The sequence below is a fragment of the Lichenostomus cassidix genome, chromosome 2, assembly GCF_008360975.1.
Source record: "Lichenostomus cassidix isolate B80296 chromosome 2, HeHo_3.0, whole genome shotgun sequence".
Lineage (NCBI taxonomy): Eukaryota > Metazoa > Chordata > Aves > Passeriformes > Meliphagidae > Lichenostomus > Lichenostomus cassidix.
Genome location: NC_139482.1, coordinates 49,947,914 through 49,960,694, shown reverse-complemented (window position 1 = coordinate 49,960,694; position 12,781 = coordinate 49,947,914). Strand labels below are relative to the sequence as shown.

The 12,781-nt window shown below is 35.0% G+C and overlaps 1 protein-coding gene across 1 annotated transcript in view; it reads left to right on the top strand.

Moving 5' to 3' along the window:
- Positions 1-12,781, top strand: part of CNTNAP2 (contactin associated protein 2) — a 716,903-nt gene that overhangs the window by 247,024 nt on the left and 457,098 nt on the right. The window contains exon 9 of the mRNA XM_085049831.1: positions 8,253-8,402. Within this exon, the coding sequence (XP_084905957.1) occupies positions 8,253-8,402 (150 nt within the window). The remainder of the gene's footprint in view (positions 1-8,252; positions 8,403-12,781) is intronic.

The following is a 12,781-nucleotide window of genomic DNA, read 5'->3' as shown; positions in this document are numbered from 1 at the left end:
AACATACACATACTAAACACAACAGAAATAGTGATCTGTGACAGCAAATTCATGCTAGTTATGGAGCAAATATTTTCTTCTTGGAGTAAGAAGCCTCTTTAACTTCCCCCTTGCAGAGTGCTATGGCAGGGTGGTGTTCTATCAATTTCTCCTTAGGGCTTTTAATAGAAGAGAACAGGCTGTTTCCTTTTCAAATCTAGATCCCAAGGTCCACAGCAAATGATTTCAACATTTTAGACCTGGCTCTGTCTTCAAGTAGCAAGCAGTGCAACACAATAGTAGTGAATGAAAGAGCAGAACAGTTCATGCTGAGACCTGAACGTCCATGCAAAGTCATTTGAACATGAGACTGGAGTTTTTTAGATTGGACCTAGTTTCATCTGAAGAAAACACAGCCCTCAGGCACGGAGACTTTCACTAATACAAAGCAAAGTCCACTAGTGGGGGCAACTGCAAGATTTGCTTTATACACACACTTCAGCAACAAACTAAAACCACAATTCTGTTTACATGTAAACCTTTACCTCCACCTCTATAGGGCCCTGGTTCATGCACTAAATTGCCTTCTGTTGCGCAGAGGCCCCTGCTTTTGTTTTTGACTCCAGAACTGGACTGTAGCAAGGTTAACTCCAGTCTCAATGTGTCACTAACAGGGTCTCAACTCAGTGAAGAGTCATTCAAAGAAAATCAATCTTCATATGTAGCACTGTTTAGTTCTGCAAGTGGAGTAATCCAGATTTTAAGAAAACAAATGGTTTAAAATAAGAAATGGTTCAATATAGTTTGCATTTAATGAAAAATAGATCATGAAGAAACACAATTTGTCATTGGTGTTTGCTAGATAATGCCAATATTTAGTAATTTTTTCTGGTGGGGAGCAGTAGGTTTGCTTTTTCTACAGTTCATGCCCCTGAGACAGAAGCAGAGATGTGAACAAATCCTTGTAAAAAGCTCTATATATCATTTAGAAGAAAATGTGCAATGTTTTTCCTATTTGTTGTGTGAGGCCTATGTACAATGAAGATAAAACTATAAACAGAATTTTTGTATAATAGGATTAAGACATGAAAAGGGCTGCTATGCGAATTTCATTTCAGAAAATCTTGTGCCTAGAGCTTTCTGTATCTTCTAAACAGGAGCATAATGAAAGTGTTACAGGTGCTGATTTAAAAGTACTGCCAAATGAGCAAAATAAAGCAGTTTTATTGTACCACAAGTTGAGTGATAAAGCTCAATCACCTCTTCTCCAATCATATGCTTCAAGCTCTCAGTCATGCATTGATGACTGCTAGAAAATGTGCATTGAAAGAACTGTTTGGATGACTGAGACACATTTAGGCTTCAGTTTGCCAGAGTAGTTTAAGATGTTCATGGCTCTTATACCCTTGAGTAATCTCATACTAAAGAATGTTTTTTAAAATATTTTTGTTGATTCAGAGCCCTGGCTGGTAAGCTTGTCTCAGGCCTTTAAAATACCAAAACAAAGCTACATTTGATTTTTGCTGTTCATCAGAAAATGTCTTTTAGATCAATGGAGTTTTTTCTGCTTTTTGAACCTGTTTTTTTCTTACTATATAACCCTCAATACCAGGTTCTGTTCTGTTTGCAATTAAGTATGCTGTTTGCAACAAAATGAAAGTGTTCAAGTTGGGAACCGGTGAGAAAATCTAGGGAAATAACAGTTAGTCTGTGCTTCTTTTCACTGAATACTTCAGTATTGTTAAATTAAAAGTTAGAGGTTTGCTTTCCTCCCCTGTCTGGCATATCTACTTATTTTGTTTTTTGTCTTGTTTAGCCTGCATGAATGTGTAAAGAACAACAACTATCTATGTCATGGTTTTGTAGACATCTGAACTTGATTAGTCCAAATATAAGACAAAGTACTGAAGTTTACTTGCTCTATTCTTTTCAAATTAACCATTTAAATAATAAATATATGGTAAATAAATTTAATTGTAGTGATACAAAAGGGTTTCAAGCTCAGAAAGGCCTTCCCAAATAAAGCTAAACAAGTTATGACAGAATAATAGCCACAAAACAAGTATCTTAAAATTTCATAAGATGGAAAGTACTGGCTTGGTCACTTACCAAAATATTAAGATGCTGAGCATATAAAATAATAATTTAATGTAGAATGGTATCTAGCAGGTGATGGTAAAAACTACAAAATGAAGTTAAAACTTTATAAATATAATGCTGTTTCCAATATGTTTTATTTTTATAATTTACAAGAAAAAGTATATATAAACAGTTTTCTAGATTGTGTTCTGGTACTTCTAGATGGAGGTAAGTGCTTTCAAACCTCAAAGATGATGCTTGTCTGGGTACAGGGCATGACGCTGTATGGTATTAATAGTCTGTCCAGCTAAAAGATGGGTAAAGGTAGATGCTGATCTGCAAAGAGTTTTGGTGAGTTAGGAACAGTTCTGCTAAATAATAATTGATATGTTAATTTAGCATAAAAAATTGGGCTAAATAATATGTCTATTAGTAATGGTCAGTCGTAGACAATGAGCGACCATTGCCTGTTCCTTAGGAAAGAATAGTCCTGGAGCCATTCATGGAGATGATTGCCATTTAGCAGGTGTCTTATACAACTGCAAGGCACAGATTGTGTTTTGAGAGCCAGCATTTTCTGATGTGACGTTGACTGGAATAGAGGAAGAGGCAGCAACAAAAGTTGCATCTGATCTTTAACAACAGCATTCTTTCTGCAAGCTGAAACACATTGCGAGATTCCAATTTCCTGGTGTGTGTACTTTTGTATCTAAGTCACAATAACAATATATATTTTTTTTTTCTGAGAATAAAGAATATGGCAAGAACAGTAGAAAGGAGAACAGGGGAGGAAAAGCCTGTGCTTGACAAGCTAAAATTGTTTCAGCAGTTGCACAAGATTCTACAACTATCTAAACTTAGAATTTACAAACTTTTTTTTCTGTCATTCAAGTGTAAACATCCTTTTATCTGTTTTTATTACTTTTCAGTAAAAGAAAAAATCTTTATGAGTTTGACCATTATTTGCCAGGTTTATGGTTCATTACATTAAAATCACCACTAGTCAAGCCTTTTATAAGAATATATTTGAATATTATAAAGAGTCTGCAGCATTGTTGGTTTATGTATTTGTTGTATTTTTTATTTCCTGCACTGCACATGCTAACTATGGAGACAGGAAAATTACCAACCCTTTTAAAAATACCTCCTATGCATACAAGTCTAGAGATGCATATCAAGCTAAATGCTCATTTTTTTTTGTCTTCTGGTATTAACTTGCAGAGCAAAATCATATAAATTAATTACCACCACAGGTGAAATTGGGACATTTTTCCAAATATTCACCTTGAAAAAAGAACTCTGAGCTTAAAAGTGAGGACAAAATTTGTCATAACTCTTTTGGTTTTGTTGGAGAAAGGGATTTTCCATCATTAAAATGCATTCAAGTGCTGCATTTTCCACTGTCTTATCTTACATCAGGATAGCAAAAAAAATTAATAAAACTTAAAATTAAAATATCTTCTCTGAATCATGCATCCTAAAACAGATTATATACTTAGATCGTTTGTTGCAGAAACTATGTAAAATATTTCTATAGGGAGAGCTGTGATTTTAGTTTTCCAGTTTAAAAATACAATTAACTAAACACAGATAAGTACGGCCCTTGTAATTGCATCCTGGTGATTCGGTTCTTTCTGATTGAATATTAATAGCATATATTGCTTTATATTTGAACACAGCTGAATGTTTCAAACAAAATGTTGTTGGCTTGTTTTCTTATAGTCAGAAACACTAGTGCAAAGTTGCAGTGAATTAGTGAGGGATTAGCCAGGAATAACAATTACACCACCATCCTGAAACACAGTTCTGTCTGGCTAAAGTGAAAGCAAGAACAAACAAACCTCTCCTTCTGCCTTCAGGCTGGGTATTGAGAGTTTCATCTCCTAGTAAGAATTGGCAAGAAATTATCACACATACAATAATTATTTACTACAGCAGTAGGAACTAAAGACCCATATGCAGCTGCATAGCCTTGCATTGCTCCAGTGCTTCATGGAGCCAATGATGCTCTTCTTTCCCTGTTTTCTTCTTAAACATTTGAACTGAATTTTGGGTCACAGTCCTATATCAAAATTAAGACAAGGTTCTCTTCTGATATGGTAGATGATATGCTGCAACTTCAGAAGTTTGCCCATGTACATCAGCAAGTCTGCATAATCTAGCATTCATTGATAGTCAGTGCATGGGTCAGTACCTTTTAAAGGAACGTTTGATCACACAAGGTTATCTGTTGAAAAATTTGAGATTTTTGCTACTATAGTTTTCCTCAAGGCAAAGCTCAACCAGATGTTATCTTTTGAAATTCTCCATTATGTATTAAAGCCTTGTACATTTTTGGTATTCGTTTATGTAATTCTTCTTCCATGTCTGTAATAAGCAAAACATCTGTTCCTTCTTGTTCAATCAAAGTGTCTAACTCAAGAGTCCTACTTTTAAAATAATGTCATTTAAATAGAAAACCTAGATAGGGAGAATGCATTTCATTAATATATTTCATTTGCATATGAAACCATCTTTTCCAGAGCTCAGTAGGGAATTTGTGGTAGCAGCAGTATGTATTTCATTTTTTTTTCCTCAACTTGCATGCCAAAAAAGAGTAAAATAAAAATAGAATGCAAATAAATACCTATATCAGCTCACATGAGGAAATTGATTTGCAATGAGAAATCATCATTGTGCATTTGGGATGTAGGCCATTCTAAATTTTACAACTGAAAATTCTTATATTGAAAAGAGGCATGATCTACCCTTCTAATGAGTCTTGGTTTACATAGAGATCTCAGCAAGCAAAAATAATCCCTCAATAGACATGAGGCTTGTATTTAAATATTACAAAAGAAACAGGTCATGCAGCTGTACAAATTTATCCCCCATAATATATATTGAATACATCATATGTCCCAATAATAATTCAAGTTCCTGAAATAAATCATTGTCTCATTAAAAAAGGAGGTTTGACATTACTGCTAATACACATAAATAAAAAAATAAAATATAAATTAAAAAATCAGTTTAAAACAGTGGCAGAGATAGAAGGTGCTTTTAGGTTTTTGACTGGAGAGCACAATTCTGTAAAGAGAATAATGAGTACTTGCTGAGTACTAATCAACAATCGTCTCTAGCATTCGTCAGTAAACTTCACAGGAAAAAATGTATCAATAAGAAGTTTTCTAAGCAAATGTAAAATTGCACAAGAATTTTTGTGACAACTTTCAGCCAGAAGAGTTGGGAATATTACTGTCACACTGCAAAGCTCCATGAGGATGGGTAATACCTGTAGCTAAGAAGAAGGCAGCCTTCACTCATGATTATTTCATATCGATACACTGAAGAGTTCATAAGGCAGAAACAGTGTCATCTTTCAGGGACTGACAGGAATGATGCCAACTTATAGGGCTAAATATTTTTAATACAGTCAAAATAACAGTGCTTTTCCAATCATGCCTCTAGCAAGCAGCTTACAGACAGCAATGTGTTCTCTTAATCTTGCTAAATGCTGTGCACACAGAGAGAATGCATGAAATCACTTTTGCTCATAACCTGCAGCTCTCCTCATGCTCTCATTTCTTGATCTGCTCAGGAGAATAACCTGCTCTGCTGATCCACCTTTCCTCCACCTGCTTTTTGACTTGAGTCATTGTAATATTCAGTTTCTTACCATGCTGCTGCTGAGCTTGGGATGTTTTTCCTTCACTGCACATGGGAAGAACACAGTACAAACACAAAATACAAAAATACAGATTAAAATAACTGAAGTATTTTGCATCTTATGCAATATTTTATTTAAAACACTTTTCTCATTAGTACTGTCAGTTCACTCTTTTACAAAGGAGTATTTTCAAGAGGTGAGGGTGGTGAACTAAACCTTATTATATGAAATACAGTGAATTTCCAATTTCATGGCATAATCATCTGTCTTTAGCGCCATCAGTTGTCATGGTGGGTTCTCTCACTCCCACTCAGCCACAGGGCAAGGGAAGAAAACAAGACTGAGAAGTCCATGGAGGGAGACAATGAGAGAGAGATCATGTACTAATTACAGTTGCGAGCAAAACAGACTCAGCTTGGGAAAATTAATTTAATTCATTGCCAATTAAAATAGATCTAGATAGTGAGAAAAAAAGGCAATCATTAAAACATCTTTCTTCCTCCTTCTTCTTGAAACTCAACTCCTCAGTCACAACTCCTCTACATCCTGCTCCTGAGCAGCACAAGAGGGCATGCAGGGGTAAGACCAGGGCTCTGCTGCTCCTCCTGCTCTCCTGCGCTGTTCCCCTGCTCTGCTGTCCAGAGCCCCTCCTGTCCCTGCTCCTGCTCTCCCTTGGAGCTGGCAGGGCCCTTTCTGCCTCGTTTCCCCTCACCTCTTCCTTCTCAGTGCTGAGGGTCTTGGTCCTGTCTGGCTGTGCACCTTCTTGTCTCATATCCCATTGTGTCTTGGTTTCTGCAATATCCCCCTTTCCAGAGAGTGTTTTAGACATCCCTCCCTTTGTGGTGAACAGCTCATGCCATTGCTTCTGTCCCTTGTGTTTTAACAGCCAATTCTTAATTTTATCCAGGAGTCTCTAGTTGTTGTTGTTCAGTTCAAGGTAATACTGAATACCTCACTAAAAACAATAAAATAGATTTTTTTAATATTAGGTCAGCTCAGGGTTGGAAAAATGGGGTTTTAAGTATGTTCTGATAAGCTTCAGTTGTAGTAGCACATGCTGTAACAATTTTGGTTTGGAAGCCTATAAAAAATTCTGTCTTCTTTTTTTTCTTATTTTATTATCAGTGGAAATTAATATTATCTGGGTTATAATTATATGTTTTTCAGTTTCTTCTTTTTCAAATGCAATGAAAATAAAAGCAAAAGAGCTTACAAACAGAAAGAAAAATTCCCTCATGTTTGATATATTAGGTCTTTCATCTGTTCTTACTCTAGATTGAATAAACTTACAAGTTTTGGTAGAAGCATTTCTTACTGATATATTTTCAAGAGGCTTCTGCCACTTTTATTAATACTAATGAATTTTCTGAGAATATTCTGAGAAAAGCACCCTATGTTATTTTACAACTTTATTTCGTATCTTTAACAAAAATGTGAAAATACTGGGAAAAAATATTCACTAAATGTTTAGGTATATCTGTTTGCCATGACTATTATTCCTTGTTCATAGAAGGTTATATTCTTTTGAATATTTTGAAAGTTAATCTTGCATTATACTTCCGCTGAACTCCTGCTGACATTTTTCATCTGCTTAATTTTAGAAACAGCTTATTACATTGCGTTGTGGTTTATTTTGGCAAATGACATTTTGCTAAGGTGATTTTATCTAGGTGGAGAAAATGTTTCTTGTAAGAGGTGCCATAACTTGGAATTTGCTTTTACTAAAGCATTTGCCACTTACTTGCTGACCCAACATAACCTGTCTGCACGGAAACGAGTAAACTAGTACTCTTCTGCAGCTCTTAATGCGCCAGGCAAATTGGCTTTCAGCCTGCTGCTGGAGACAATGTAAGAAGCATATAAATTCTGGGGGTTTTTTAAAAGTTCTGAATGAATGAACAATGCCATCTGCTTCACTGCTGCCAGTATTGGGAGGATAGTGCTCCCCTAAGATTGTGGGGTTTTCAGACATTTGCTGCTTTTGCAGTGGCTCTGTGATAATGTCTTCCTCTTCTGTGAGTAGCCCTACATGCCAGTGACAGGATTAGCAGTGAATTCACCACCTACATGAGCCTTTTCCCCTCCTATTTTTCCTTTCCCTTTTCTTGGTAATATCTAACTTGATATATGCCTAACATGAGCATATCCCTTTGGGACTGTTATGATAGTTAAATGGATGAATCAATATCTTTTCCTTCTGAGCTTGATCACAGAAATAATGAAGACCTATTCTTTATTAGTAAAATGCAGAATATGGCCTTTTGATAGGAAAGGTGAGCAATAACACCTGTAGTTAGATACTATTATGCCTGACAGCATGGACATTTTGGTAGTTCCAAGGTTTGTATTTATGATATAATGTGGATTTCTTTTAACTATTGCTTTAATAACAATACCTTGTTATCACACTAAAATGATTTCATTTCTGCAATAGCCTTTATTCAACCTTATAGAATGGGCCTGGGAGAGAGACACAAAACACTTCAAAATAATAAATATTGGAGTAAGTAAAATGTTGCAATGTTTTTTTTTTTGTTTTTCATAGGCTCTGGTCTCAATGATGGGCAGTGGCATGAAGTTCGATTCCTAGCTAAGGAAAACTTTGCTGTCCTCACCATCGATGGCGATGAAGCTTCAGCCGTTCGAACAAACAGCCCTCTGCAAGTCAAGACGGGAGAAAAATATTTCTTTGGAGGTAAAAAATTATCAAAACAAATATGCATTTAAAGTGCTGATGTCTTTTAGTCTATATAACAGGTGAAATAGAGTTCAGGATGTAATTCATTCATGTGGATCTTATTATGGGTTAAATACCCAGGTGCTGCTCAACAAAGAGTAAAATACTAAACTTAATTTCACTTTTAAGAATCTTTTTACACCTCCTCATCCTTACAAAATAAGCCCTGAGAAGTTCTATACAAGAATAAATCTTACTTGGAATGAATTCTCAAATCTCTAAACATTTCAGAGAAAAGGGAATCTTAATAGATTATGTAAAGGCACAGAGTGGAGAAATAAACTTAACTTTTCAAGTTGGAAATCCTGAAGAAAAAAAAAATCATTGTTCAGGACAGGTCTTGACCTTTTGCTGAATTTTAAGCACTGTCATTATTGTGGATAATTGAGAAGCTCACATAGGTTGCAGCCTTAGACTGTTCAGTATTTTTGTCAATTGACAGTCCATATATTAAAAAGAGTTCTTAAAAATTGTGCCTTCTATATTTATCATGTTTGCTCTTCTATGTTAGCATTTCTGAAAATCAAAAAAGGCCATAAAAAATCTTGAGTTTTTTAAATTGACATTTAAAATTCTGTATTAAAAAGTGTGTTTGCATGTCAAAAATATTTTACATCCAAAAAAAATTTTAGGTTGCACTTTTGAAGTGTCCCACACATTTGAGGTTGAACATGAATTCTTCAGACACAGAAAAAAGATTTTAAAAGCAGAATTTATCAGCATTAAAAATTGATTTTCCTTTAAAAATGAAAATATGCATATCTAATAAAAATAATATAAAAACGTGCTACAATAAAGAGTCATAACATTACCCAAGGGATGGAAAGTTTACTGGTATATGAATTACCCTAAGTAGTAAGGAAAAAAATACATTCAAGGTAATTTTCACTTCATTGTTTTGAAACTAAAGTCAGTCTATCACAAAAGTTAAACTTTCTATTGTTGTAACATGCATATTTTCCAATATCTGTAATTCAGCTAACACTGTTTTTTTAGCCTATTGCCTGAAATAAGAGTTGTAGCATAACCAGTTTCCACATACTAAAGTGTGAAAATTATTTTATTGTCAAAATGTTGTATGTTCAATTTGTCAGAACAGTCTGGGACATTCTAATTAAGTGAAGTTATTTAAGCACACATAGGAGTCAATGAGAAGAAATGCTATACATAACACATCAAGTGTTAAATTCTGTTAATTTTGATAGGTAAAATCCCCAGATCACTATTACATTTCTGGAGAGAGATTGGTTGATTTCTTGTGAAATGTCTTTTACCTCTGGTTCTTTTTCTGTGAGGGATAGATTGTCTGATTTCTCCAGGTAGTTTTTATGCCCTTTCTTGGTCAAAAGTCAGGTTGATTTGTTGTCATTTCAGCTGGACTGTGAAACCTGCTTGATTTGTGATTGCTGACTTGTACTTTCTAATTCCACCATCCTTCCATGAAAAACAAGTGTGCATGCATATGTTGTTCTAGTGGGATATGGAAGTCAATCATGAATTCCCTAAAGTCTCATTCCCACATCTGTTCATCCAAATACATGATCCTGTTACAAAAACTATGGGGTGTTTGTTTTTCCTTAGTATCTTTCATCTTCTGAAAGGTCTTCTAAAGGTATGTCAAGAGAACTATGGTGTCCTAATCTCCATGTCCAAGTTTATTTCAAAATCTGCAGCTGCAACACTACACTTATTCATTTAACTGTCTGAAGCTGTGAATCTGAGGAAGTCTAATTTGTTGAACACATTTATAATACTATGTTCCCATATGAATATTGCTATACAAATATAAGTTATTTATTTATCTATGTATATAAATAATATATTAAAGACTGCAACTTAAAACCAGTCTTTTGAATGCATGTTAGAAACCTAATCTTTATATTCATGATATAAGGCCAAGGTATTATAAGGTATATATATATATATATATAAGATAGATATATATATAATATAAGCCAAAGGCATTTTTGTTCTATTTCTTCCATATGTACATGTTCCTCCTTGTTTTTTTTTATAAGCACTGCAAGCTATGACATTTAATAAATAATATTTGCAAGAGGATGTAGAGAAGAGAATAGTGGAGAACCTCAAACATTTGGGCCATGGGGTCATCAAAGATGTTTTCATTTGTTTCCTCAAGAATAAGTTCAGATAAGAAAGCATCAAACACTTCTTTTCTGCAAATACATATAGTTGGTTAGGAAGTGATAACTTCTTGAATTCAGAGGGCAGTATGTTTTGGTTTTTGTGCAATGCTAGATGGCTAGCAGAAAGAATTATTAATTCTTTGGTGATGATATATTTTCACTGGGAAAATGAATCTGGTAGATTTGTTTGCTAAAAATCTGAATACCATAGTTACAGATAGATACACTGTTAAACATTCGTATTATGAAATATAAACAGATGCAGAAATTAAATTATGAGCTTTAAAGATAGCAAGGTTATGATATTCATCCAATCCCACTGCTACATTTCTCAACCTTTTGAAATACTGAGAAAGCTCAGTCCATTGAATTTCTGTGTGGAGAGGTTGTACAGCATTTCAAGACTACCCTGAACACTCTTAGATGGCCTACTTCATCTTTGAAGGAGCTACTATATGCATGCATGTGTTTTGTTTTCCAAACTTTCCCTTCCTCTGATTCCAAAATAAGTAAACCCCTTTACATTCCTGTCTCCTGGTGTCAATTTAGCAAATGTATATTATAGCCAACATTATTGTCTTTGCTGAAGAAAAAAATCATCAAAGTTGCATTTCAGCACAGCAGTACAATATTTTTGCAAAAATGCATGTCATTGACTAGCAGAGCCAGGTTTTTACAACATGCGTAACAATGTTTGAATAAAGAGGATGTGGCAATCAGAATATTTTGTGATTTCTGCTTGTAGAACTAACCTTTCTAATTTTGAAAAAGTGTAAGTAAATCATAAGACTATTCTTTATTTCTCTGTCAGAGAATATTAAGTTCAGTACTGTTAAAGTCTTTTTCCCCTTGCTTTGTTCCTCTCCAGTACCATTTCCCAGCACTACTGAGACCCTCCCAAGGGACAGACAGCAGTGGTTTTATTCAAGCCTAAATAGTTAGGGGAAGCTGTGTTGAGATCAGGCATTTCTATAGATTGTGTGAACGTGTGCTGGTCTATGTGGGAGGGTGGGTGCTAATTGCCTATTACCCTTCTGTATAGCTATTATTTTCTGCCCACTGCTTTTATTTTCCTTCTTTTTCTTCTCTTGAATTTGTGCTTTTGGAAAGAAGTGAACTTCCCTTCCCTGCTAAGCTCTAGAGAATGATGCTTCTTTGTTGTTTCCAATTATCTGCATAAAACAAAGAAACAGAACAGAGGAAGTGAATCACAGTGAAAATGAGTCCTTTAACCTCATTTGTGCTGTTGGAGATAAAGGGCTTTTGTGAAGCATCTTAAGCTTTCACCAAACCTCCTAATAGCTGCCTGATGTCCATAGGAAACATTTGATTAGAGACATAATTTTGACTTGTTTCTATGGTATTTCTTTTTAATTGTGTCTACTTTCCCTCTCCTTTTCACTGGATCAAGGATGGTAGATTTGTCAGTATGAGTGCTAAATTTTCATTGAGATCAAAGGTGTGCAGCAGGCATCTGTCAGTCCACTCTGTGCTGCTTTTTCTGACAAGAAAAGATGAAGGGAATATGCAGTAAGTTTCCTATGGGACACCAGTCTGAGTTATATAGGAAGTCCTTCCTTTCTGATCAAAGCACATGAAGTCTTGTTCCTGAAGTAGAATTCATTTGTTTTGAAAAAATTGTGTTGGTCTAAAATTCCGTGCAATTAGAGGTGGTAGAAAGAGGGGAGAATTCAAGGAAAAGAGAAAAATTACCTTCCTGGGTTTCACACTGCCTGTGCTCTTCTGTGAACCTTCCCTTTAAGCTTAAAGGCCTTTATGTGGTGTGTCTACAATTTTCATCAAGTTACCCATTGTTATAATTGTGTGGATTGGTCATTAACAGCGGTTGTAGTCATGGTCAGACTCCCTAGGTAGTGTCACTGACATTTCCAAAGGATTTGAATTCCAAAGCATATGAAATTGCATATCATAATTGCAAATATTATCAGATAGAAAGGGGTCATGTTTTTTTTTTTTTGTTGGGGGGGGTGGTCACTGTAGCTCAAATTCAGATTTGTTCAGCAAAATCAAAATTGAGGTTTTAGGTGTCATGCCAAGTAAATGAGACCCAACTAATGGCAACTCATGTTACCTTTACTTAAAAAATAAAAGACTAAAGTCCCTGCTGACCTCATTCTTGAATGTCTGAAACTTCTAGCATATAAATAAGTAACAATGATGTTTGGTTGT